This window comes from Chelonia mydas, chromosome 3 (genome assembly GCF_015237465.2).
Source record: "Chelonia mydas isolate rCheMyd1 chromosome 3, rCheMyd1.pri.v2, whole genome shotgun sequence".
Taxonomy (NCBI): Eukaryota; Metazoa; Chordata; order Testudines; family Cheloniidae; genus Chelonia; species Chelonia mydas.
Window position 1 is genome coordinate 558,671 of NC_057851.1, and position 22,750 is coordinate 581,420.

Below are 22,750 nucleotides of genomic sequence, written 5' to 3' on the forward strand. Positions count from 1 at the left end.
ACCCCAGCCTGGCAGCTCTTCTTTCCAGTTGATCTCGTGCTCCCTCCCACCCCCATCTGCTGGACCCAGGCTGGCATGTCTCATTGGCTCCCCAGGTTTGTCCACAACCAGAACTGGGACGCTGCCCAGCGCGTGGCTGAGGCCCACGACCCAGACAGCGTGGCTGATGTGCTCGTGGGGCAGGCTCGCTTCGCCTTTGAGCAGAAGGAATTTCAGAAAGCAGAGGCCTTCCTCCTGCGGGCCCAGCGCCCAGAGCTGGCCGTGAAATATTACAAGGTGGGTGTGGCCAGTGGTTACATTGCTTGACCCCACAGAGCTCAGTGTCTGGGTGGGGAAACCAACCCCATTCCTACCTGAGAGCTCAGTGTCTGGGCAGGGAACCCCTGCATCATCCTCCTGAGCGCTCAGTGTCTGGGTGGGGACCCTCCCGTGTCCCCCACCCCCCCACCCCCCATTCCCATACGAGAGCTCAGTGTGTGGATGAGGACCCACCTCCCCTGTCGTCCCCCACGAGAGCTCAGGGTCTGGGCCTAGAACCCACAACCCCTGTCCTGTGAGTAGCTGTGGGGGACTGGGGGGTTGGATTGGGAGAGGCTGTGGGTGCCCCCTCCCCAGGTGTAGCTGTGAGGGGGTGGGGGATCAGGAGGGGCTATGGTGTCCCCTCCATGGTAGTAGCGGTGAGGGGCTGGACCGGGAAGGTCGGGGGCTGGATCAGCCCTGGGGTGCCTGGGAGCCCAGCAGACTGAGCAAAGACCCTCCCCACTCCGGCCCTGGTGTGTTTGGTGCAGGAGGCCAGCATGTGGAGCGACGCCCTGCGGACCTGTAAGGAGTACGTCCCCAGCCGGCTGGAGGCACTGCAGGAGGAGTACGACAGGGAGGCTGCCAAGAAAGGTACCAGGTAGGCCAAGGCTGTTCAGCTGGGGGCATTGGGCTGAGCCAGTGCAGGGACATCCAGAGCTTGGCTGAGTTCCCTGCTCCCTGCGGCAGGGCTTCTGAGCCCATCACTGCTGCCTCCCTAAGCACCGGGCGGGGCAGGAGACAGGACCAGCTGAACCTCTCTCCATCCCTGCACCTGCCTCTCCCTGTGTGTGCAGGGCTCATGCCCAGGCCTGGCCCCACCAGGATCCCTGCACCATCTCCCCGTGCCCAGCATGGGCTCACATCCTGTGTTGGTCCTGGCAGAGGCGTGGAGGGCATGCTGGAGCAGGCCCGGCAGTGGGAGCAGGCTGGGGAATACGCCAGGGCCGTGGACTGCTACCTGAAGGTACAGGATCCCAGTAACAGCCTGCTGGTGGAGAAGTGCTGGCTGAAGGTAAGTCCTGAGCCCCTGGCCCTCCACTGGTACCCCAGGGGCCTCACCATACACTGGCTCCCTCACCCCAAAGAGACACCATGCCCAACCCCCAAGTGTCTCTGGGGGCTTCAGGCTGACTGAGACCCGAGAGATGAGCTGGGCACCAGTGACTCATTGAAGGCTGTGCCCTGAACAACCCCATCGCCTGAGGCCAGGGCCAGGGTTGGATTCTCCGTGACGGGGCCTCTCCCCACAATCTCGGGGCCGAGGCCTGGCTCTCCCCAAAGGTGGCCTCCCACAATCTCGGGGCCAGGGGCTGGCTCTCCCCAAAGGGTCCCTTTCTCTGACAGCTCCTGTCCCTTGCACCGCTGATGCCTTTTGTCCTGCAGGCAGCTGAGCTGGCCATTAAATTCTTGGGCCAGCCCCGGAGTGTGGAGGTGATGCGTCTGGTGGGACCCCAGCTGGTGGCCATGAAGAAGTCCAGCACGGTAAGGGCTGCTGCTTTCAGCGCGGTGCTGAAGAGAGGTGTTAATGTCAGGGGAATGAAAGGTGACGGGGTAACTTGGTTACAGTCTCTGAGTACCTACATAGGGAACAAACATTTAATAACATGCTCTTCAGTCTAGCAGAGGCAGGGCTAACGCGAGCCCATGGTTGGAAGCTGAAGCTAGAAGAATTCAGACTGCCAATAAGGTGTGAATGTTTAGCAGTGAGAGTCATTAATTACTGGAACAACTAGTTCCTCGGCTGTACAGTCGCTGCGTGCTGACCAGGGGGGCGAGAAGGGAAGTGGGCATTGTGTCCCAGAGAAGGAGGCAGGTGCCGTGTCCTGAGGCTAGGGGAGTGAAATATTGGGTGATCCAATCACCATAGTGTGCTTGGACTTTCAGAAAGCCTTTGACAAGGTCCCACACCAGAGGCTCTTGCGCTAAGTAAGGAGTCATGGGATAAGAGGGAAAGTCCTCTCATGGATCAGTAACTGGTTACAAGACAGGAAACAGAGAGTAGGAATTAGTGGCCAGTCTTCACAATGGAGACAGGTAAATAGCAGGGCCCTCCTGGTGATCAGTGCTGTTCAGCATGTTCATAAATGATCTGGAAAAAGGGGGTGAACAGTGAGGTGGCCAAATTTGCAAATGATACAAAATTCACCCCCCCTGAAGCCTCTGGCATTGGCCTGTGTCGGCAGACAGGACCTGGGCTAAATGCAGCATTGCTCTGACCCAGTGTGGCCATTCTGATGTTCTCATTTTGTGGAGCATGTTTCAGTAGTGCCCAGAGGCTGCAGTCGGGCTCTGGCCCCATGGTATGGGTTCTGTAGAAGTGGGTCCAGATGGCCTCTGGCCTTGGAGCCCCAGGTGACCGTGCCCAAGTGTGACCCTGCTCCGGTCCTGCAGGCAGCTGAGCTCTACCTCAACCTGGACCTCATCCGAGAAGCTATCGATGCCTTCATTGAGGGTGAAGAATGGAACAAGGCAAAACGTGTGGCCAAGGAGCTCGACCCCAGGTAACCCTCGGGCCTGGTCCTCGCCCCTGCCCCTTGCAGGTTCCTCTCCATCCTCTCCCCTGACTGCCCCCTGCAGGTTCCCCTCCGTCCTGTCCTCCCCACTGTCCCCTGAAGGTTCCCCTCCATCCTGTACCCCGTCACTGCCCCTTGCAGGTTCTCCTCCGTCCTGTACCCCCGTCACTGCCCCTTGCAGGTTCTCCTCCGTCCTGTACCCCCGTCACTGCCCCTTGCAGGTTCTCCTCCATCCTGTCCTCCCCACTGCCCTCTGCAGGTTCTCCTCCGTCCTGTACCCCCGTCACTGCCCCCTGCAGGTTCTCCTCCATCCTGTACCCCCGTCACTGCCCCTTGCAGGTTCTCCTCCGTCCTGTACCCCTGTCACTGCCCCCTGCAGGTTCTCCTCTTTCCTGTACCCCCGTCACTGCCCCCTGCAGGTTCTCCTCCGTCCTGTACCCCCGTCAGTGCCCCTTGCAGGTTCTCCTCCGTCCTGTACCCCTGTCACTGCCCCTTGCAGGTTCTCCTCCGTCCTGTCCTCCCCACTGCCCTCTGCAGGTTCTCCTCCGTCCTGTACCCCCGTCACTGCCCCTTGCAGGTTCTCCTCCATCCTGTCCTCCCCACTGCCCTCTGCAGGTTCTCCTCCGTCCTGTACCCCCGTCAGTGCCCCTTGCAGGTTCTCCTCCGTCCTGTACCCCTGTCACTGCCCCTTGCAGGTTCTCCTCCATCCTGTCCTCCCCACTGCCCTCTGCAGGTCCTCCTCCATCCTGTACCCCCGTCACTGCCCCTTGCAGGTTCTCCTCCATCCTGTCCTCCCCACTGCCCTCTGTAGGTTCTCCTCCGTCCTGTACCCCCGTCACTGCCCGTTGCAGGTTCTCCTCCATCCTGTCCTCCCCACTGCCCCCTGCAGGTTCTTCTCCGTCCTGTACCCCCGTCACTGCCTCCTGCAGGTTCTCCTCTTTCCTCTACCCCCGTCACTGCCCCCTGCAGGTTCTCCTCTTTCCTCTACCCCCGTCACTGCCCCCTGCAGGTTCTCCTCCATCCTGTACCCCCGTCACTGCCCCTTGCAGGTTCTTCTCCGTCCTGTACCCCCGTCACTGCCCCTTGCAGGTTCTTCTCCGTCCTGTACCCCCGTCACTGCCCCCTGCAGGTTCTCCTCCGTCCTGTACCCCCGTCACTGCCCCCTGCAGGTTCTCCTCTTTCCTCTACCCCCGTCACTGCCCCCTGCAGGTTCTCCTCCGTCCTGTACCCCCGTCACTGCCCCTTGCAGGTTCTCCTCCGTCCTGTACCCCCGTCACTGCCCCCTGCGGGTTCTCCTCCGTCCTGTACCCCCGTCACTGCCCCTTGCAGGTTCTCCTCCGTCCTGTACCCGTCACTGCCCCCTGCAGGTTCTCCTCCGTCCTGTACCCCCGTCACTGCCCCTGCAGGTTCTCCTCCGTCCTGTACCCCCATCACTGCCCGTTGCAGGTTCTCCTCCGTCCTGTACCCCCGCCACTGCTCCTTGCAGGTTCTCCTCCATCCTGTCCTCCCCACTGCCCCCTGCAGGTTCTCCTCTGTCCTGAACCCCCGTCACTGCCCCTTGCAGGTTCTCCTCTTTCCTGTACCCCCGTCACTGCCCCTTGCAGGTTCTCCTCTTTCCTGTACCCCCGTCACTGCCCCCTGCAGGTTCTCCTCCGTCCTGTCCCCCCGTCACTGCCCCCTGCAGGTTCTCCTCCGTCCTGTACCCCCGTCAGTGCACCTTGCAGGTTCTCCTCCGTCCTGTACCCCTGTCACTGCCCCTTGCAGGTTCTCCTCCATCCTGTCCTCCCCACTGCCCTCTGCAGGTCCTCCTCCATCCTGTACCCCCGTCACTGCCCCTTGCAGGTTCTCCTCCATCCTGTCCTCCCCACTGCCCTCTGCAGGTTCTCCTCCGTCCTGTACCCCCGTCACTGCCCGTTGCAGGTTCTCCTCCATCCTGTCCTCCCCACTGCCCCCTGCAGGTTCTTCTCCGTCCTGTACCCCCGTCACTGCCCCCTGCAGGTTCTCCTCTTTCCTCTACCCCCGTCACTGCCCCCTGCAGGTTCTCCTCTTTCCTCTACCCCCGTCACTGCCCCTTGCAGGTTCTCCTCCATCCTGTACCCCCGTCACTGCCCCTTGCAGGTTCTTCTCCGTCCTGTACCCCCGTCACTGCCCCCTGCAGGTTCTCCTCCGTCCTGTACCCCCGTCACTGCCCCCTGCAGGTTCTCCTCTTTCCTCTACCCCCGTCACTGCCCCCTGCAGGTTCTCCTCCGTCCTGTACCCCCGTCACTGCCCCCTGCAGGTTCTCCTCCGTCCTGTACCCCCGTCACTGCCCCCTGCGGGTTCTCCTCCGTCCTGTACCCCTGTCACTGCCCCCTGCAGGTTCTCCTCCGTCCTGTACCCCCGTCACTGCCCCTGCAGGTTCTCCTCCGTCCTGTACCCCCATCACTGCCCGTTGCAGGTTCTCCTCCGTCCTGTACCCCCGCCACTGCTCCTTGCAGGTTCTCCTCCATCCTGTCCTCCCCACTGCCCCCTACAGGTTCTCCTCTGTCCTGAACCCCCGTCACTGCCCCCTGCAGGTTCTCCTCCATCCTGTACCCCCATCACTGCCCCCTGCGGGTTCTCCTCCGTCCTGTCCCCCCGTCACTGCCCCCTGCGGGTTCTTCTCCGTCCTGTCCCCGCATCACTGCCCCCTGCAGGTTCCCCTCTTTCCCACCCTCCCCCACTCCCCTACTGTCCCCCAGTCACCCTCAGTCCCATTTCCCACTACTGCCCTTAAGGCACTTACAGTCCTACCCCCCCCCTTCCCTTTTGCCTGTCTCCATCCCCTCCCGCCTGGAGTGCTCTTGGTCCTGTCTCCCTGCGCGCAGTTTTCTACTGCCTTCCTCCCAGGTGCCTCCGTCCCTCGCAGCCTCCTGCCACGGGTTGGGGGTGTCTGTCTGCCCTCACCCCAGGTGCCCCAAGGGCCTGCTCCTCCTCCAGGGTCCTGCTTCTCTCAGGAGCCTGGCAGACACACCCCAGCTGGGTCGTTCCCTGTCCCTGTCACTGCAGCTGCAGTGGGATCCCCGCTGGGCCCCTGTGCTCCACTCTGGGCACCTCCCCATGGTGGCCATAGGGCACCCTTGGTTTGGCTGCCAGTCTCCTTCTGCCTGGCAGGTCGGAGGAGTATGTGGACCAGCGCTATAAGGAGTATTTAAAGAATCAAGGCAAAGTGGATTCGGTAAGAATGTTTTTGTCTGGGGCTGAACAGGGGGCCGGAGTCGTTCTGTGCCCAAGGGGCCCCCCCACGGGGCCGGCGAGGGGCCAGGGTCGTTCTGTGCCCAAGGGGCCCTCCCACAGGGCCGGCGAGGGGCCGGGGCCGTTCTGTGCCCAAGGGGCCCTCCCACGGGGCCGGCGAGGGGCCGGGGCCGTTCTGTGCCCAAGGGGCCCTCCCACGGGGCTGGCGAGGGGCCGGCGTCGTTCTCTGCCCAAGGTGTCCTCCCATGGAGCTGGGTGAGGGGGCAGGGCCATTCTGTGCTGGGGGTGGTGCATTGTTTGGGGGTCTGGGTGCTAACGTGCAGGGCAGTGTGATGCATGTGTGCCTGAGTGCCGGTGCTGGGGGGCAGTGGAGGGCTAGGTGCCCATGCTGGGGAACGGTGTGATGCATCAGGGCTGGGTGCCCGTGCTGGGGGAGGGGGCTGGGTGCCTATGCCGGGGACAGGTGTGGGGCCTTGGTGCCTGCGCTGGGGGGCTGGGCACCCGTGCTGGGGGGAAAGGGGTCTGGGTGGCTGTGCTGCTGGAGGGGGCTGGGCGCCCGTGTTGGGGAGCAGTGGGGGGCTGGGCACCCACACCAGGGGGCATCTCCCCTGCTCAATGCATTCTCAGGGTGTTGTGGCTCTCTCCTGTCCCACAGCTAGTGGGGGTGGATGTCATGGCTGCCCTGGACATGTATGCGGAGCGGGAGCAGTGGGAGAAGTGCCTGGAGACCGCGGCCAAGCAGGTACCGCTCCAGCCCTGGGCACTGTGCTCACAGCTCTGTCCCCACCACTGCTGCGCAGGCCAGGCTGAGTGCCAGGGCCCAGGCTCTGCGGGGCACGCAGGGGGAGAACGAGAGTAAGGGAGAGGAGTGGGGCAGATGGGTTAGTTCTGAATTTTCCCCCTTTTGATGTCATTGAATGTCCCCGCATTCTCATGCTGAGGGGTAGGGAGACGAAATGCTCCCAGTCTCCCTTCTCTGGACCGCGCACTATCTTAGGGCTTGTCTACGCGGAGCGAGCTGGGACCCTGCTGCTGTGTACTCAGGGCTCTGTCGTGTGCTTTGATCTGCCGTTCTAGATCCACGCGCACTGTGGATAGGCTACACTGGCATGTGGAGCTGGGAGTGCTGGCACATCATGCCGGCTCTGGTGGAGTAGCCTGCTGGCAACAGGAGTGGAGAGTGGCAAGCGTCAGCACAGGCTAGCTGTCCTGAGTGTGTTCCCCAGGCTCCAGGCAGGTCTGTAACTCAGGGCAGCTAAGCCCTCCCGCTGCTGGCTGCTGCTCATGCTACTGGTCCTACGTGGCTGTTTAGTGCCATGTATGAGGGCTAGTGCAGGTAGCTCCCAGCTCCACGTGCAAACCGAGCCGTAAGGATTGTTGGCAGGGTCCACGCAGCTAGTTAGGGCGTGGCAGGCTAGGGCGCTGTAGATTTACACACACACACCCCCGTGCTGTGCCCCAGCTCTCCATAGACACTTGTATCGTCTGCTCTCTAAGGTAACAATCCCAACCCCTGGTTTTACAAAAGGTAGATCATGCCAAACCAACCTGATCTCCTTCTCTGAGAAAGTAACAGATTTTTTAGACAAAGGAAACGCAGTGGATCTAATTTACCTAGATTTCAGTAAGGCGTTTGATACGGTGCCACATGGGGAATTATTAGTTGAATTGGAAAAGATGGGGATCAATATGAAAATTGAAAGGTGGATAAGGCATTGGTTAAAAGGGAGACTACCGCTGGTCATACTGAAAGGTGAACTGTCAGGCTGGAGGGAGGTTACTAGTGGAGTTCCTCAGGGATTGGTTTTGGGACCAATCTTATTTAATCTTTTTATTACTGACCTCGGCACAAAAAGTGGGAGTGTGCTAATAAAGTTTGTGGATGATACAAAGCTGGGAGGTATTGCCAATTTAGAGAAGGACAGGGATATCATACAGGAGGATCTGGATGACCTTGTAAACTGGAGTAATAGTAATAGGATGAAATTTAATAGTGAGAAGTGTAAGGTCATGCATTTAGGGATTAATAACAAGAATTTTAGTTATAAGCTGGGGACGCATCAATTAGAAGTAATGGAGGAGGAGAAGGACCTTGGAGTATTGGTTGACCACGGGATGACTATGAGCCGCCAATGTGATATGGCCATGAAAAAAGCTAGTGCGGTCTTGGGATGTGTCAGGTGAGGTATTTCCAGTAGAGATAAGAAGGTGTTAGTACCGTTATACAAGGCACTGGTGAGACCTCATCTGGAATACTGTGTGCAGTTCTGGTCTCCCATGTTTAAGAAGGATGAATTCAAACTTGAACAGATACAGAGAAGGGCTACTAGGATGCTCCGAGGAATGGAAAACCTGTCTTATGAAAGGAGACTCAAGGAGCTTGGCTTATTTAGCCTAACCAAAAGAAGGCTGAGGGGAGATATGATTGTTCTCTATAAATATATCAGAGGGATAAATACGGAGAGGGAGAGGAATTATTTAAGCTCAGTACCAATGTGGACACAAGAACAAATGGATATAAACTGGCCATCGGGAAGTTTAGACTTGAAATTAGACGAAGGTTTCTAACCATCAGAGGAGTGTAGTTCTGGAATAGCCTTCCAAGGGAAGCAGTGGGAGCAAAATACCTATCTGGCTTCAAGATTAAACTCGATAAGTTTATGGAGGAGATGGTATGATGGGATAACATGATTTTGGCAATTAATTGATCTTTAACTATTCATGGTAAATAGGTCCAATGGCGTGTGACGGGATGTTAGATGGGGTGGGATCTGAGTTACTACAGAGAATTGTTTCCTAGGTATCTGGCTGGTGAATCTTGCCCACATGCTCAGGGTTCAGCTGATCGCCATATTTGGGGTGGGGAAGGAATTTTCCTCCAGGGCAGATTGGAAGAGGCCCTGGGAGGTTTTCGCCTTCCTCTGTAGCATGGGGCACGGGTCACTTGCTGGAGGATTCTCTGCACCTTGAAGTCTTTAAACCATGATTTGAGGACTTCAATAGCTCAGACCTAGGTGAGAGGTTTATTGCAGGAGTGGGTGGGTGAGATTCTCTGGCCTGCATTGTGCAGGAGGTCAGACTAGATGATCATAATGGTCCCTTCTGACCTTAATATCTATGAGTCTATGAGAACCCTTTCAGTCTCTCTGTGTGGCAGACTTGTTCCAGGTCCTTGATCATTCCTGTCACTCTGTTATAACTCCCTTGAGCTCTGTGACACCCTTTGAGATGGGGGACCAGCACTGCTGTGTCCGGATGAGCCTGCACTGTTGATTCATATAAAGGCATTGGAATATTCTGCGTATTGTTCTACATCTTGTTCATGGATTAATTGATTTTTAAGGCTAAAAGGGACCGTTGTGATCATAGAATCATAGAACTGGAAGGGACCTTGAGAGGCCTCTAGTCCAGTCCCCTGCACTCATGGCAGGACTAAGTATTATCTAGACCATCCCTGACAGGTGTTTGTCCAACCGGCTCTTAAAAATCCCCAATGGTGGAGATTCCACAACCTCCCTAGGCAATTTATTCCAGTGCTTAGACACCCTGACAGGAAGTTTTCCCTAATCTCCAACCTAAACCTCCCTTGCTGCAATTTAAGCCCATTGCTTCTTGCCCTATCCTCAGTGGTTAAGAAAAACAAATTTTCTTCCTCCTCCTTGTAACAACCTTTCACATACTTGAAAACTGTTATCATGTCCCATCTCAGTCTTCTCTTTTCCAGACAAAACAAACCCAATTTTTTCAGTCTTCCCTCATAGGTCATGTTTTCTAGACCGTTAATCATTTTTGTTGCTCTTCTCTGGACTCTCTCCAATTTGTCCAAATCCTTCCTGAAATGTGGCGCCCAGAACTGGACACAATACTCCTGTTGAGGCCTAATCAGAGTGGAATAGAGCAGAAGAATTAATTCTTGTGTCTTGCTTACAATACTCCTGCTAATACATCCCAGAATGATGTTTGCTTTTTTTGCAACAGCATTACACTGTTGACTCATATTTAGCTTGTGATCCACTATGACCCCCAGATCCCTTCCCGCAGTACTCCTTCCTAGGCAGTCATTTCCCATTTTGTATGTGTGCAACTGATTGTTCCTTCCTAAGTGGAATACTTTGTATTTGTCTATATTGAATTTCATCCTATTTACTTCAGACCAATTCTCCGGTTTGCCCAGATCATTTTGAATGTTAATCCTGTCCTCCAAAACACTTGCAATCCCTCCCAGCTTGGTATTGTCCACAGACGTTATAAGTGTAATCTCTATGCCATTATCTAAACCATTGATGAAGATATTGAACAGAATCAGAACTAATCCCTGCGGGACCGCACTCATTATGTCCTTCCAGCATGACTGTGAACCACTGATAACTACTCTCTGGGAATGGTTTCAGAGTAACAGCCGTGTTAGTCTGTATTCGCAAAAAGAAAAGGAGTACTTGTGGCACCTTAGAGACTAACCAATTTATTTGAGCATAAATTGGTTAGTCTCTAAAGTGCCACAAGTACTCCTTTTCTCTCTGGGAATGATTTTCCAACCAGTTTTGCACCCACCTTATAGTAGCTCCATCTAGGTTGTATTTCCCTAGTTTATTTATGAGCAGGTCATGCGAGACAGTATCAAAAGCCTTACTAAAGTCAAGATATACCACATCTACCACTTCCCCCCTATCCTCAAGGCTTGTTACCCTGTCAAAGAAAGCTATCAGGTTGGTTTGACACAATTTGTTTTTGGCAAATCCATGCGGACTCTTAGTTATCACCTCATCATCTTCTAGGTGTTTGCAAATTGATTGGTTGATTATTTGCTCCATTATCTTTCCGGGTACAGATGTTAAGGTGACCAGTCTGTAATTCCCCGGGTTGTCCTTATTTCCCTTTTTATAGATGGGCACTATATTTGCCCTTTTTCAGTCTTCTGGAATTTCTCCCATCTCCCATGACTTTTCAGAGATAATCGCTAATGGCTCAGCTATCTCCTCAGTCAGCTCCTTGGGTATTCTAGGATGCATTTCCTCCAGCCCTGGTGACATCTAGTCTGACCACCTGCATCGCACCAGCCATAGGCCCACCCAGTGATTCCTGGCTGAGCTAGAAAGAGACATGCGACCTGAGCTTCCAGCCACTGGATCTCATTCTGCCCCTTTCTGTGAGGTGCAGTAACTCTCTTCTCCAAGCTCACTCTCCTCCCCTGAGATACGTATAAAAGTCCCCTCCAAACCCTCTCTTCGTTAAACTCAGCAGTCTGAGTCTGTCACTAGAAGGCAGCTTTCCCAGACCTTGCATTGTTCTCGTAGTTCCACTCTGAACCTTTCCACTTTGCCAATTCCCTAGCCCATTCTGTATGCACCCTGATGCGTTGTGTGTTCTCCTGGCCACAGCTGCACATTGAGCCGCCCCCGTGATGCCCAGGTTCCCGTCCAGAGCTGGTACAAGTAGCGTGAAGCCCTGGAAGGTGCTGAGTAGTCACAGTCCTGCCACTGTGGAGGGGAGTGGGAGAGGCTGAGAGCCACAGGCGGGCGCTGGGGCAGACAGCCCGCAGAGGGGCTGTGGGCTGTGTGGAGGGACAAATCTGCTAGCCGGGGTGTTGGCTTTTCCTTTGCTGTTGCTCTCTCGGAGATGTGGCCGATTGTGCTGTGCGTGTGTGATTCTGGTGGACGCTGTCCTTCTGGAACGGACCACGCCCATCAGCTCCAGCAGCTCCTCTCCCAGAGCTGGTCACCGTCCTAAGCCATTGTCTGCTCCCTTTTCTGGGTCTGTCTGGCACTCCTTCCTCCCCTCCCTGCCGGCATGGGGCAGCTAATAGGAGCAGGCATGGCACAGCCTGTATTCACCATCTGTGGTGGGGTCAAAGGGTCAGCCACAAACAGGGCCTCCTTGTGCTGAGTGGTGACAACCCCAACAGCCCCAGGGTGAAGGAAGGGGTCTCACACACCACAAACCAGATTAGTGCCACAGGGTTCTTGGGGGAGGGATTTGTTTTGTTTGGAGGAGAGCAACTAATGGGAGGGGAAGGCAGCAAGGCAGGGGAGAGGAAGGTGAGGAGGACAGGTGTGGAATGAAGCTGAGGACTCATCCTCCCCTGCTTGCAAATCTCCAATACTCCGTTCTGGGGGTGAGAAGATAGGTTTGTTTGTTCTTACCTGTACTTTTTCCCTCTTAAGTAGCTTATTAGTTCCATAGGGTTGTTGATCACTGGGAGTTCTTCTTCAAGTGCTTGCTCCTGTCGATTCCAATTAGGTGTGCGCATGCCGTGTGCATGGCCGTCGGAGAATTTTTACCCTAGCAACACCCGGTGGGTCGGCTGTGGAGCCCCCTGGAGTGGTGCCTTCATGGTGCTGGATGTATACCGCAGCCGACCCAGCGCCCCTCAGTTCCTTCTTACCGCCCGTGACGGTCGCTGGAACTGTGGAGCTCGGCTTTGCTGCTCTCCGCTCTCCCTAGTATTTTTTCCTTCAGTTTGTTAATAGTTTGTAGTTATAGTGTTTAATAGTTGTAATTGTAGTATAGTATAGTTAGTGGGGTTGGAAGGGGTTTTTCCCTTCTCCCCGCTGGTAGCTTGGGCTCATGCCCAAGGCTCCAGCCTTTAAACCCTGCGCTTCCTGCTCCAAGCCCATGCCAACGGGTGACCCCCCCATGACTCTTGCCTAAAGTGTCTGGGGGAATCTCATCAGACAGAGAAGTGCAGGATCTGCAAAAGTTTTCGGCCCCAGACTAAGAAGGAGCGGGACTTTCGCTTATGACAGCTCCTCATGGAGGCGCCCTCAACCTCCAGCGGCATGCCAGGACCTGGCACTGAGCACTTCGGTGTGCAGCTCCCCGGTGGCAACAGTAGGAACTGCACTCTGATGGAGACGTGCGGCACCGGCGTTCCCCGGCACCGCAACCGACATCATCGGTCTGGCACCGCTCCCACTCGCCTGGCCAGAAGCGGCACCGTAGACCGGAAAAGGCGGGCCCACTCCAGCAGACACCAGCTTCCCTGGATCCGCCTTCAGAGCCGCGTCCCATAGCGAAGCGACCAGGGGCACAAGTGGCGACTTCGGTGCCACTGAGTCCAGTGCAACTGGACTCCCCGACTCGTAGCCTGGTTGAGGTCCAGTCACCATCGACTCCTTTGCAGCTGCAAGGGATCTGATTGCTATGACAGTGTTGGCATCCCCTCAGCAGACCAAGGCACCGGCTCCTGTTCGTGTGGTACCATCCTCGGGCAAGCCGGCCCTTATCCACCCGTCAACACCTGCAGCACCGATCCTGCTCTCGGCACCCTTCCCACTCCCAACGCCACTTGCAGTCCCAGCGACGCTCGCAGTCCTGGCATCGCTCTCCTTCGCGGTGCCTGTCATACTCGCGGCACCGATCAGACTCCTGGCACCATTCTCGGCACTGCTTCGTACACCAGTCACCGTCCAGGAGCAGAACCCGGTCCAGATGCCACTCCCGACAGCGGTCATCATTGCGAACTAGGTCCAGACCTCGGCACCGGTCTAGGTCCCGGCACCGTTCCCCAACGCCACGGCGCCGCTCTCCACCTTTGCAGCACTGATCTCCAGCTTCGCAGCACCGATCTCCGTCGCATCGATGTGACTCGGCGCAGACCCATTTGGCACCACCGTGGCCATTGCATTCCACCTCTCGTTCAACAGAGTCGGACGCGGGGTCGCGTCTCTCGGACCACCGTCACTTAGATCACAGCCACCTGGACTCAGGGGCTGCTCATTGGCAGGCGCAGGGACAAGGTCCTGTTCAAGGGTCTACTCAATGGCCCTTTTGGATGCCCTGGGCGTACCATCAGCCCCAGTGTTCTCCGTCTGGGGCTTCTCATTCAGCCCCCTCCGAGCCACAAGTGCCAGAGGCCACTGGCAGCCGTCCTGCTCCTGGGGGCACGGAGGATGTGGTGTCATCCTTCCTGGCTCCAGACCCTCCTCCAACTCCGGTTCCCGGTCCGGACGCTGAGGTTGCGGCCTCACGACTACGAGACCCAGCTCAACAAGAGGTCCCAGATGATCCTCTTCCTCCCGTGATCTCCACCTCATCCTCACCTGATGAGGCAGTGGCAGGAACTGCTATTTTGGGTCCCCCTCCAATAGACCTCCGCACCCACCAGGACCTCTTATGTAGAGTGGTGTGAAATATGAACGTCCAAGCAGAGGAGGTTATGGAGGTGGAGGACCCTGTGGTTGACATTTTATCCACAGAGGCTCCATCTAGGGTGGCCCTACCGCTCATCCAGACAATCCAGACCACGGCCAGAACAATCTGGCAAACGCCCGCTTCCATTCCTCCAACTGCTAAAGGGGTGGAGTGGAAGTACTTCATCCCTTCCAAGGGATATGACTATTTGTACATGCATCCACAGCCCTTTTCACTGGTGATGGCCTCAGTGAATGAGAGGGAGCAGCATGGTCAGCCAAAATCAAAAGAGGCCAAACGCCTCCATTTATTTGGGTGCAAAGTCTACTCCTCGGGTGGACTTCAGTTCCGGATTGTGAACCAGCAGGCACTCCTGAGCCGATACAACTATAACTATTGGAACTCCATGTTAAAGTTCAAAGAGCTGGTTCCTTCGGAGTCCAGAGTGGCGTTTGGGGTCCTGGTGGAAGAGGGCAAAATGGTGGCACGGACCTCATTGCAGGCTGTGTTGGACACCGTGGACTCCGCTGCTCGGACCCTCTCTTCAGGGATCGCAATGCGGTGTATCTCTTGGCTGCAAGTGTCCGGCTTACCACCAGAGCTTCAGCAAACATTGCAGGATCTTCCCTTCGAGGGCGAAGGCCTGTTCTCAGACAAAACTGACTCAAGGCTTCAAAGCCTCAAAGACTCAAGGGCCATAATGAGATTGTAGGGCATGCACACATTGGCTACCCAGCGAAAGCCCTTTAAGCCTCAGCCTGAACGCCCCTACCCCCATCCTCAGCCGAGACAGGATTTTTACAGGAGACGGCGTAGTGGCAGGAGGAAACTGTCCAACCACCAGTCCGGGCAGAGCCAGGGCCCATCCAAGCTCTCGGCAGGTCCTAAACAAAACTTTTGAAGGGACGCCCAAGGACGATGTACTGGACCTCGTTCAGGATTCTACCCCACCCTTCCTGAATCGTTTATCCCATTTCTACCATGCTTGGTCCCTCATAACCATGGACCGCTGGGTTCTTTGCACAGTGGAAAGGGGATACTCTCTCCAATTTTCTTTCTCCCCACCCTCCCTCCCCATCCCTCTTCAGGGACCCCTCTCACGAGCAGCTCCTCATTCAGGAGGTTCAGATGCTCCTTGCCATGGGGACGATCGAGGAGGTTCCAAGGGAGCTATGGGGCAGGGGTTTCTATTCCTGTTACTTCCTAATCCCCAAGGCAAAGGGCGGGCTTCGGCCTATCCTGGACCTGCACGGACTCAACAAATTCATTGTAAGATTGAAGTTCCGCATGGTCTCCTTGGGCACCAATATACCTTCCCTGGAGACTGGTACGCCGCCCTCGACATGAAGGACGCGTATTTCCACATAGCGATCCATCCAGCGCACAGACACTTCCTCCGCTTTGTGGTCAACCGCGAGCACTATCAGTTCACAGTTCTTCCATTCGGTCTTTCCATGGCCCCCCGGGTGTTCACCAAATGTATGGCAGTTGTGGCAGCCTTCCTTCATCGGAGACAGATACAGGTACACCCGTATCTCGACAACTGGCTCATCCGAGGCCACACCAAAGAACAGGTGCAGTCCCAACTTCAACTGGTCACGGACACGTTTTGTCGATTAGGCCTCCACCTCAATGTGGCGAAGTTGACTCTAGAGCCAACCCAGAGATTAGAATTCATCGGGGTGGTCTTAGATTCCGTGCGGGCCCAAGCCCTCCTGCCGAACACTCGTTTCCAAGCTTTGTTGGGCCTCATCCGGAGCCTTCGGAGCTTCGCAACCTTGACAGCAAGAACGTGCTTGAGTCTTCTAGGGCACATGGCTTCCTGCACATACGTGACCAGACATGCCAGACTATGGCTCCACCCACTTCAAGCCTGGCTGTCATCAATCTATCGCCCAGCTCGAGACAGCCTGAACATGGTGGTCACAGTCCCGGGAAAGTTCCTGGCCTCTCTCCGCTGGTGGCTAGACCCCAGGGCAGTATGCAAAGGAGCCCCTTTTCACAGCCCTCAGACCTCCTTGTCCCTCATCACAGACTCATCAGCCCTGGGATGGGGCGCCAATCTCGGGGACATCCAGACGCAGTGTCTATGGGCCCCGTCCAAGCTCTCTCTCCATATCAACGTACGGGAGCTGATGGCGGTGCGTCTTGAGTGTCAAGCCTTTTGGGAACAGTTGCAGGGTCGTTGCATGGCGGTCCTCACAGACAACACCACGGCCATGTTCTACATCAACAAGCAAGGGGGGCCTGTTCCTCCCCCCTCTGTCAGGAGGCCATCCGACTGTGGGAATTCTGCATAGCCCACTCCATTCACCTGGTGGCGTCTTTTCTCCCAGGGGTCCAGAACACCTCAGCAGGTCCTTCCACTCCCACGAGTGGTCACTTCGACCAGATGTCATCCACCCCATCTTCCTAAAGTGGGGGTTTCCCCAGGTCGACCTGTTTGCCTCCCTCAGCAACCGGAAATGCCCGGCTTTCTGCTTCCTCCGAGGCCGCTCCCCGGGCTCTCTCACAGACGCCTTCCTACTTCCTTGGATGAGCCGATTGTTTTACGTCTTTCCCCCGTTTCCCCTGGTACAGAAGGTCCTGCTCAGAGTGCACAAGGACAGGACTCCGCTGATTCTGGTCGTCCCGGCATGGCCCAGACAGCACTGGTACACCACGCTGTTGGAGATCTCCATGGATGCCCCAGTGCCACTGCCCCTTTTCCCAGACCTGATCACTTAGGATCACGGCTGCCTCTGTCACCCCGAGCTACGATCCCTCCACCTCACGGCGTGGATGCTGCATGGCTGAGCTTTCAGAGCTCCTCTGTTCTCATTTGGTGCAGCAGGTTCTGTTGGGTAGCAGGAAACCTTCCACTCGGGCCACATATATGGCTAGGTGGAAGCGATTCTCATGCTGGTGCTCTCACCGTGGCACGGCTCCCCCCTCCAAGCATCCATGCCTCTCATTTTGGACTGTCTCCTGAGCCTGAAACAGCAGGGCCTGGCGATATCCATCAGAGTTCACCTGGTGGCCATCTCGGCTTTCCACCCTGGAGCGAATGGCCGATCTGTCTTCTCCAACCCCGTGGTCGGTAGGTTCCTTAAGGGCCTGGACCGTCTCTACTCGCAGGTATGGCAGCCAGTCCCTACATGGAACCTTAACCTCGTCCCCTCCAGACTTATGGGGCCCCCGTTCAAGCTGTTGGCCACCTGTTCCCTCCTATACCTCTCTTGAAAAATGGTGGGCCTCGTCGCTATCGCGTTGGTGAGGCATGTCTGAGCTCAAAGCTCTTACGTCGGAACCACTGTACACGATCTTCCAAAAGGACAAGGTGCAGCTCCGACCCCACCCGGCCTTTCTTCCCAAGATGGTATCGACCTTTCATATCAGCCAGGACATTTTCCTCCCGGTTTTTTATCCAAAACCGCACGCTACTCGTCAGGAACAACGGCTACACTCCCTCGATGTTCATAGGGCCCTTGCCTTCTGAGCTTACGAAGCTGTTCAGGAAAACAACCCAGCTCTTCATTGCAGTGGCGGACCAGATGAAGGGCCTCCCGGTCTCCTCCCAGCGGATCTCCTCTTGGATCACCTCCTGTATCCGTGCTTGCTATGATCTTGCTGGTGCTCCGACCCCGCCCCTCACCGCTCACACTACAAGGGCTCAGGCCTCCTCAGCGGCTTTCCTGGCCCAGGTTCCAATCCAGGAGATCTGCAGAGCTACTACTTGGTCTTCAGTACATACTTTTGCCTTTCACTATGCCATCGTCCGGCAAGCCAGAGACGATGTGGCGTTTGGTAGAGTGGTCCTACAATCTACGGTACTTCACTCCGACCCCACCGCCTAGGTAAGGCTTGGAAATCACCTAATTGGAATCAATATGAGCAAGCACTCGAAGAAGAAAAGACAGTTACTCACCTTTGTAACTGTTGTTCTTTGAGATGTGTTGCTCATCTCCATTCCAAACCCGCCCTCCTTCCCCTCTGTCGGAGTAGCCGGCAAGAAGGAACTGAGGGGGCACTGGGTTGGCTGGGGTATATATCCAGTGCCATGAAGGTGCCACTCCAGGGGGCTCCACAGCCGACCCACCGGGTGTTGCTAGGGTAAAAATGATCCGACGGCCGTGCACACGGCGTGCGCACACCTAATTGGAATGGATATGAACAACACATCTCGAAGAACAACAGTTACAAAAGTGAGTAACCATCTTTTCTCTTCTGGGTTTGTGATACAGTTCCCAGGCTCACAGGGGGAGCTGTTTGGTGCCAAAACTCCTCAACTGGAGCAGCTAACAGGGGAGTTTTGCAAGGGAGTTTAGATGGGTTGTGTGAGGTGGGGCTGGAGACACTTAACATTCTTTAAACTTAAAACCAAAAACACCCCCTGTTAAAAACAATACATCAACAAAGGAACAAGCCGCAGAAGTAAAAAGAGAAAGCAGGCAGAAGTTCAGCCACAGAGTGGGGGCTACCCAGTTTATTGCACACAATGCAGCATGTATGATTACCTGGGTTATGGGCAGGTGTCATATGCGTGCATTCGGTGCAAGGAGCTCCTGGCCCTAAAAGACTGTATAAGGGCTTCAGAGAGCAGAGTGGCTGAACTGGAGGAGCTAAGGGAGACAGAGAGGTACATAGAGGAGACTTTCCAGGACAGAGTAGAGCAGTCCCATCCCCAGTCTGGCAGCCTCTGTGCTGTTGAGGAGGATGAAAGTCTCAGGGAAGGAAAACATCCAGCTGGAGCAGAGGGAAATGATCCCTTAGTTGGGACCGTCCTTCCAGATGATGATGTGGTATCCTCTCGCACTGGGGGGAGGGATAGCTCAGTGGTTTGAGCATTGGCCTGCTAAACCCAGCGTTGTGAGTTCAATCCTTGAGGGGGCCATTTAGGGATCGGGGGCAAAAATGGGGGATTGGTCCTGCTTTGATGACCTCCTGAGGTCCCTTCCAACCCTGATATTCTATGATTCTATGAGGAGACCTCACCAGGGGAGGGAATTCCATTTATTAGTAAGAGACAGGTAATAGTAATGGGGGATTCAATCATTAGAAACACAGATAGCTGGGTTTGCGATGACCAGGAGAACCACATGGTGACCTGCCTGCCTGCCAAGGTTGTGGATCTCTACAGACATCTGGATGGATTATGTGTAGTGCTGGGGAGGAGCCAGTGGTCGTGGTACATGTAGGTACCCATGACGTATGGAAGGATAGGAGAGAGGTCCTGGAGGCAAAATTTAGGCTGCTAGGTACGAGATTGAAATCCAGGACTTCCACGGGAGCATTCTCTGAAATGCTCCCTGTTCCACGCGCAGGGCCAGTTAAACAAGCAGAGCTGCAGGGTCTCAGTGCATGGATAAGATGATGGTGTAGGGAGGAGGGCTTTAGATTTATTAGGAACTGGGAAAGCTTTTGGGAGAGGAGGAGCCTATACAGGAGGGATGGGTTCCACCTAAACCAAACTGGAACCAGATTGCTGGCACTTAAAAATGTCATAGAGCAGTTTTTAAACTGAGGGCTGGGGGAAAGCCGACAGGTGTGGAGGAGCACATGGTTCGGCCGGAGGTATCCCTTAGGGGAGGATCTATTAATGGAGATTTTCTATGTCCTAGTAAGGAGGAGAGGATGGAGGATAATAAAATACAGGCAGGATCTGATGAGAAACAAAGTCAAATGAGAAAGAGTCCCATTCAATTACATCATGTAATGGCAGACAGCTAAAAAGTGACAAGTTTTTAAAGTGCTTATATACAAATGCTAGAAGTCTAAATACCAAGATGGGTGAACTAGAGTGCCTTTGGATATTGATCTAATAGGCATCACAGAAACTTGTTTGAATGAGGATAATCAATGGGACACAGTAATACCAGGGTACAAAATACATCAGAAGGACAGAACAGATCGTGCTGGTTGGGGAGTGGCACTATATGTGAAAGAAAGCATAGAATCAAATGAAGTAAAAATCTAAATGAACCAAACTGTACCATAGAATCTCTATGGATAGTAATTCCATGCTCTAATAATAAGAATATAGCAGTAGGCATATATTACTGACCACCTGAGCAGGATGGGAATAGTGACTATGAAATGCCCAGGGAGATTAGAGAGGCTATTAAAATTAAAAACTCAATAATAATAGGGGATTTCAGCGATCCCCATATAGCCTGGGTCCATGTCACCTCAGGAAGGGACGCTGAGGTAAAGTTTCTTGACATCTTAAATTACTGCTTCTTGGAGCACCTAGTCCTGGAACGCACAGGAGGAGAGGCAATTCTTGATTTAGTCCAAAGTGGAACACAGGATCTGGTCCAAGAGGTGAGCATAGCTGGACCGCTTGGTAATACTGACCATAGTACAATTAAATTTAACATCCCTGTGGCAGGGAAAATACCACAGCAGCCTAAGACTGTAGCATTTAATTTCAGAAGGGGGGCTACACAAAAATGAGGAAGTTAGTTAAACAGAAATTAAAAGGTACAGTGCTAAAAGTGAAATCCCGGCAAGCTGCATGGAAACTTTTTAAAGGCACCATAATAGAGGCTCAACTTAAATGTACACCCCAAATTAAAAAACATAGTAAGAGAACCAAAAAAGTGCCACCATGACTAAACAACAAAGTAAAAGAAGCAGTGAGAGACAAAAAAGCATCCTTTAAACAGTGGAAGTTAAATTCTAATGAGGAAAATAGAAAAAGAGCATAAACTCTGGCAAATAAACTGTAAAAATGTAATTAGAAAGGCCAAAAAAGAACTTGAAGAACAGCCAAAGACTCAAAAAGTAATAGCAAAAAAAAATTTAAGTACATCAGAAGCAGGAAGCCTGCTAAACACCCAATGGGGCCACTGGACAATCGAGAGGCTAAGGGAACACTCAAGAACGATAAGGCCATTGCAGAGAAACTAAATGAATTCTTTGCATCAGTCTTCATGTCTGAGGATGTGAGGGAGATTCCCAAACCTGAGCCATTCTTTTTAGGTGATAAATCTGAGGAACTGTCCCAGATTGAGGTGTCATTAGAGGAGGTTTTGGAACAATGGATAAACTAAACAGAAATAAGTCACCAGGACCAGATGGTATTCACCCAAGAGTTCTGAAGGAACTCATATGTGAAATTGCAGAGCCCCTAACTGTAGTTCGTAACCTATCATTTAAATCAGCTTCTGTACCAAATGACTGGAGGATAGCTAATGTGATGCTAATTTTTAAAAAGGGCTGTAAAGGTGATCCCAGCAATTACAGGCCTGTAAGCCTAACTTCAGTACTGGGCAAACTGGTTTAAACTGTAGTAAAGAACAAAATGGTCAGACAGATGCACATAATTTGTTGGGGAAGAGTCAACATGATTTTTGTAAAGGGAAATCAGGCCTCACCAATCTACTAGAATTCTTTGAGGGGGTCAACAAGCATGTGGACAAGGGGGATCCAGTGGATATAGTGTACTTAGATTTTCAGAAAGCCTTTGACAAGGTCCCTCACCAAAGGCTGTTAAGCAAAGTAAGCTGTCATGGGATAAGAGGGAAGGTCTTCTCATGGATTGGTAACTGGCTAAAAGATAGGAAACAAAGAGTGGGAATAAATGGTCAATTTTCAGAATGGAGAGAGGTAAATAGTGGTGTCTCCCAGGAATATGTACTGGGCCCAGTCCTATTTAACATATTCATAAATGATCTGAAAAAAAGGGGTAAATAGGTGGCAAAATTTGCAGATGATACAAAACTAATCAGGATGGTTAAGTCCAAAGCAGACTGCGAAGACTTACAAAAGGATCTCACAAAACTGGGTTACTGAGCAACAAAATGGCAGGTGAAATTCAATGTTGATAAATGCAAAGACATGCACATTGGAAAACATAATCCCAACTATGCATATAAAATAATGAGGTCTAAATTAGCGGTTACCACTCAAGAAAGAGATCTTGGAGTCATTGTGGATAATTCTCTGAAAACATCCACTCAATGTGCAACAGCAGTCAAAAAAGCGAACAGAATGTTGGGAACCATTAGGAAAGACAGAAAATATCATATTGCCTCTTTGTAAACCATGGTACGCCCACATGGAATCATAGAATATCAGGGTTGGAAGAGACCTCAGGTGGTCATCTAGTCCAACCCCTTGCTCAAAGCAGGACCAACCCCAACTAAATCATCCCAGCCAGGGCTTTGTCAAGCTGGGCCTTAAAAACCTCTAAGCAGAGTGGATTTGATTTAAATCAAATTGATTTAAATCACTAGTCAGGAAGACTCGATTGAATCATGGATTTCTACATAAAAGTGCATTCTTGTTGGTTGTTACCAACCTGAAGATCCTGCATGTTCGGACATGTTCCTTTCATCATCTTCAACGCAGCTTCCTCCTGAGAAGGAACACTTCTCATGAAGTTGTTTCATTCGGGCAATCAGGCCTTGCATTTCTTTGTTGCACCATTTGCATTTTGCACGCATGCCTGTCTTACCCAAAGGTAGAGGAACTTCATTAAAATAGTCCCAAACTGGGTCTCTTTTACGGCCTGCTGCCATTATAGGTTTTCCCTTCTAGTGAGAGGATGGTATGGTAGTACTCGGGCCAGCCTGGCCATGCCACAGGTCTTTTCTTCCAACGTAGACGTA

General features: G+C 53.7%; 1 protein-coding gene across 1 annotated transcript in view; it reads left to right on the top strand.

Annotated features, from left to right (window-relative positions):
- The window catches only part of IFT172 (intraflagellar transport 172), a 134,650-nt gene that overhangs the window by 89,352 nt on the left and 22,548 nt on the right, over positions 1 to 22,750 (top strand). The window contains 7 exon segments of the mRNA XM_037893588.2: positions 96 to 276; positions 789 to 898; positions 1,183 to 1,312; positions 1,684 to 1,782; positions 2,692 to 2,801; positions 5,946 to 6,009; positions 6,682 to 6,768. Coding sequence (XP_037749516.1) covers positions 96 to 276; positions 789 to 898; positions 1,183 to 1,312; positions 1,684 to 1,782; positions 2,692 to 2,801; positions 5,946 to 6,009; positions 6,682 to 6,768 — 781 coding nt within the window.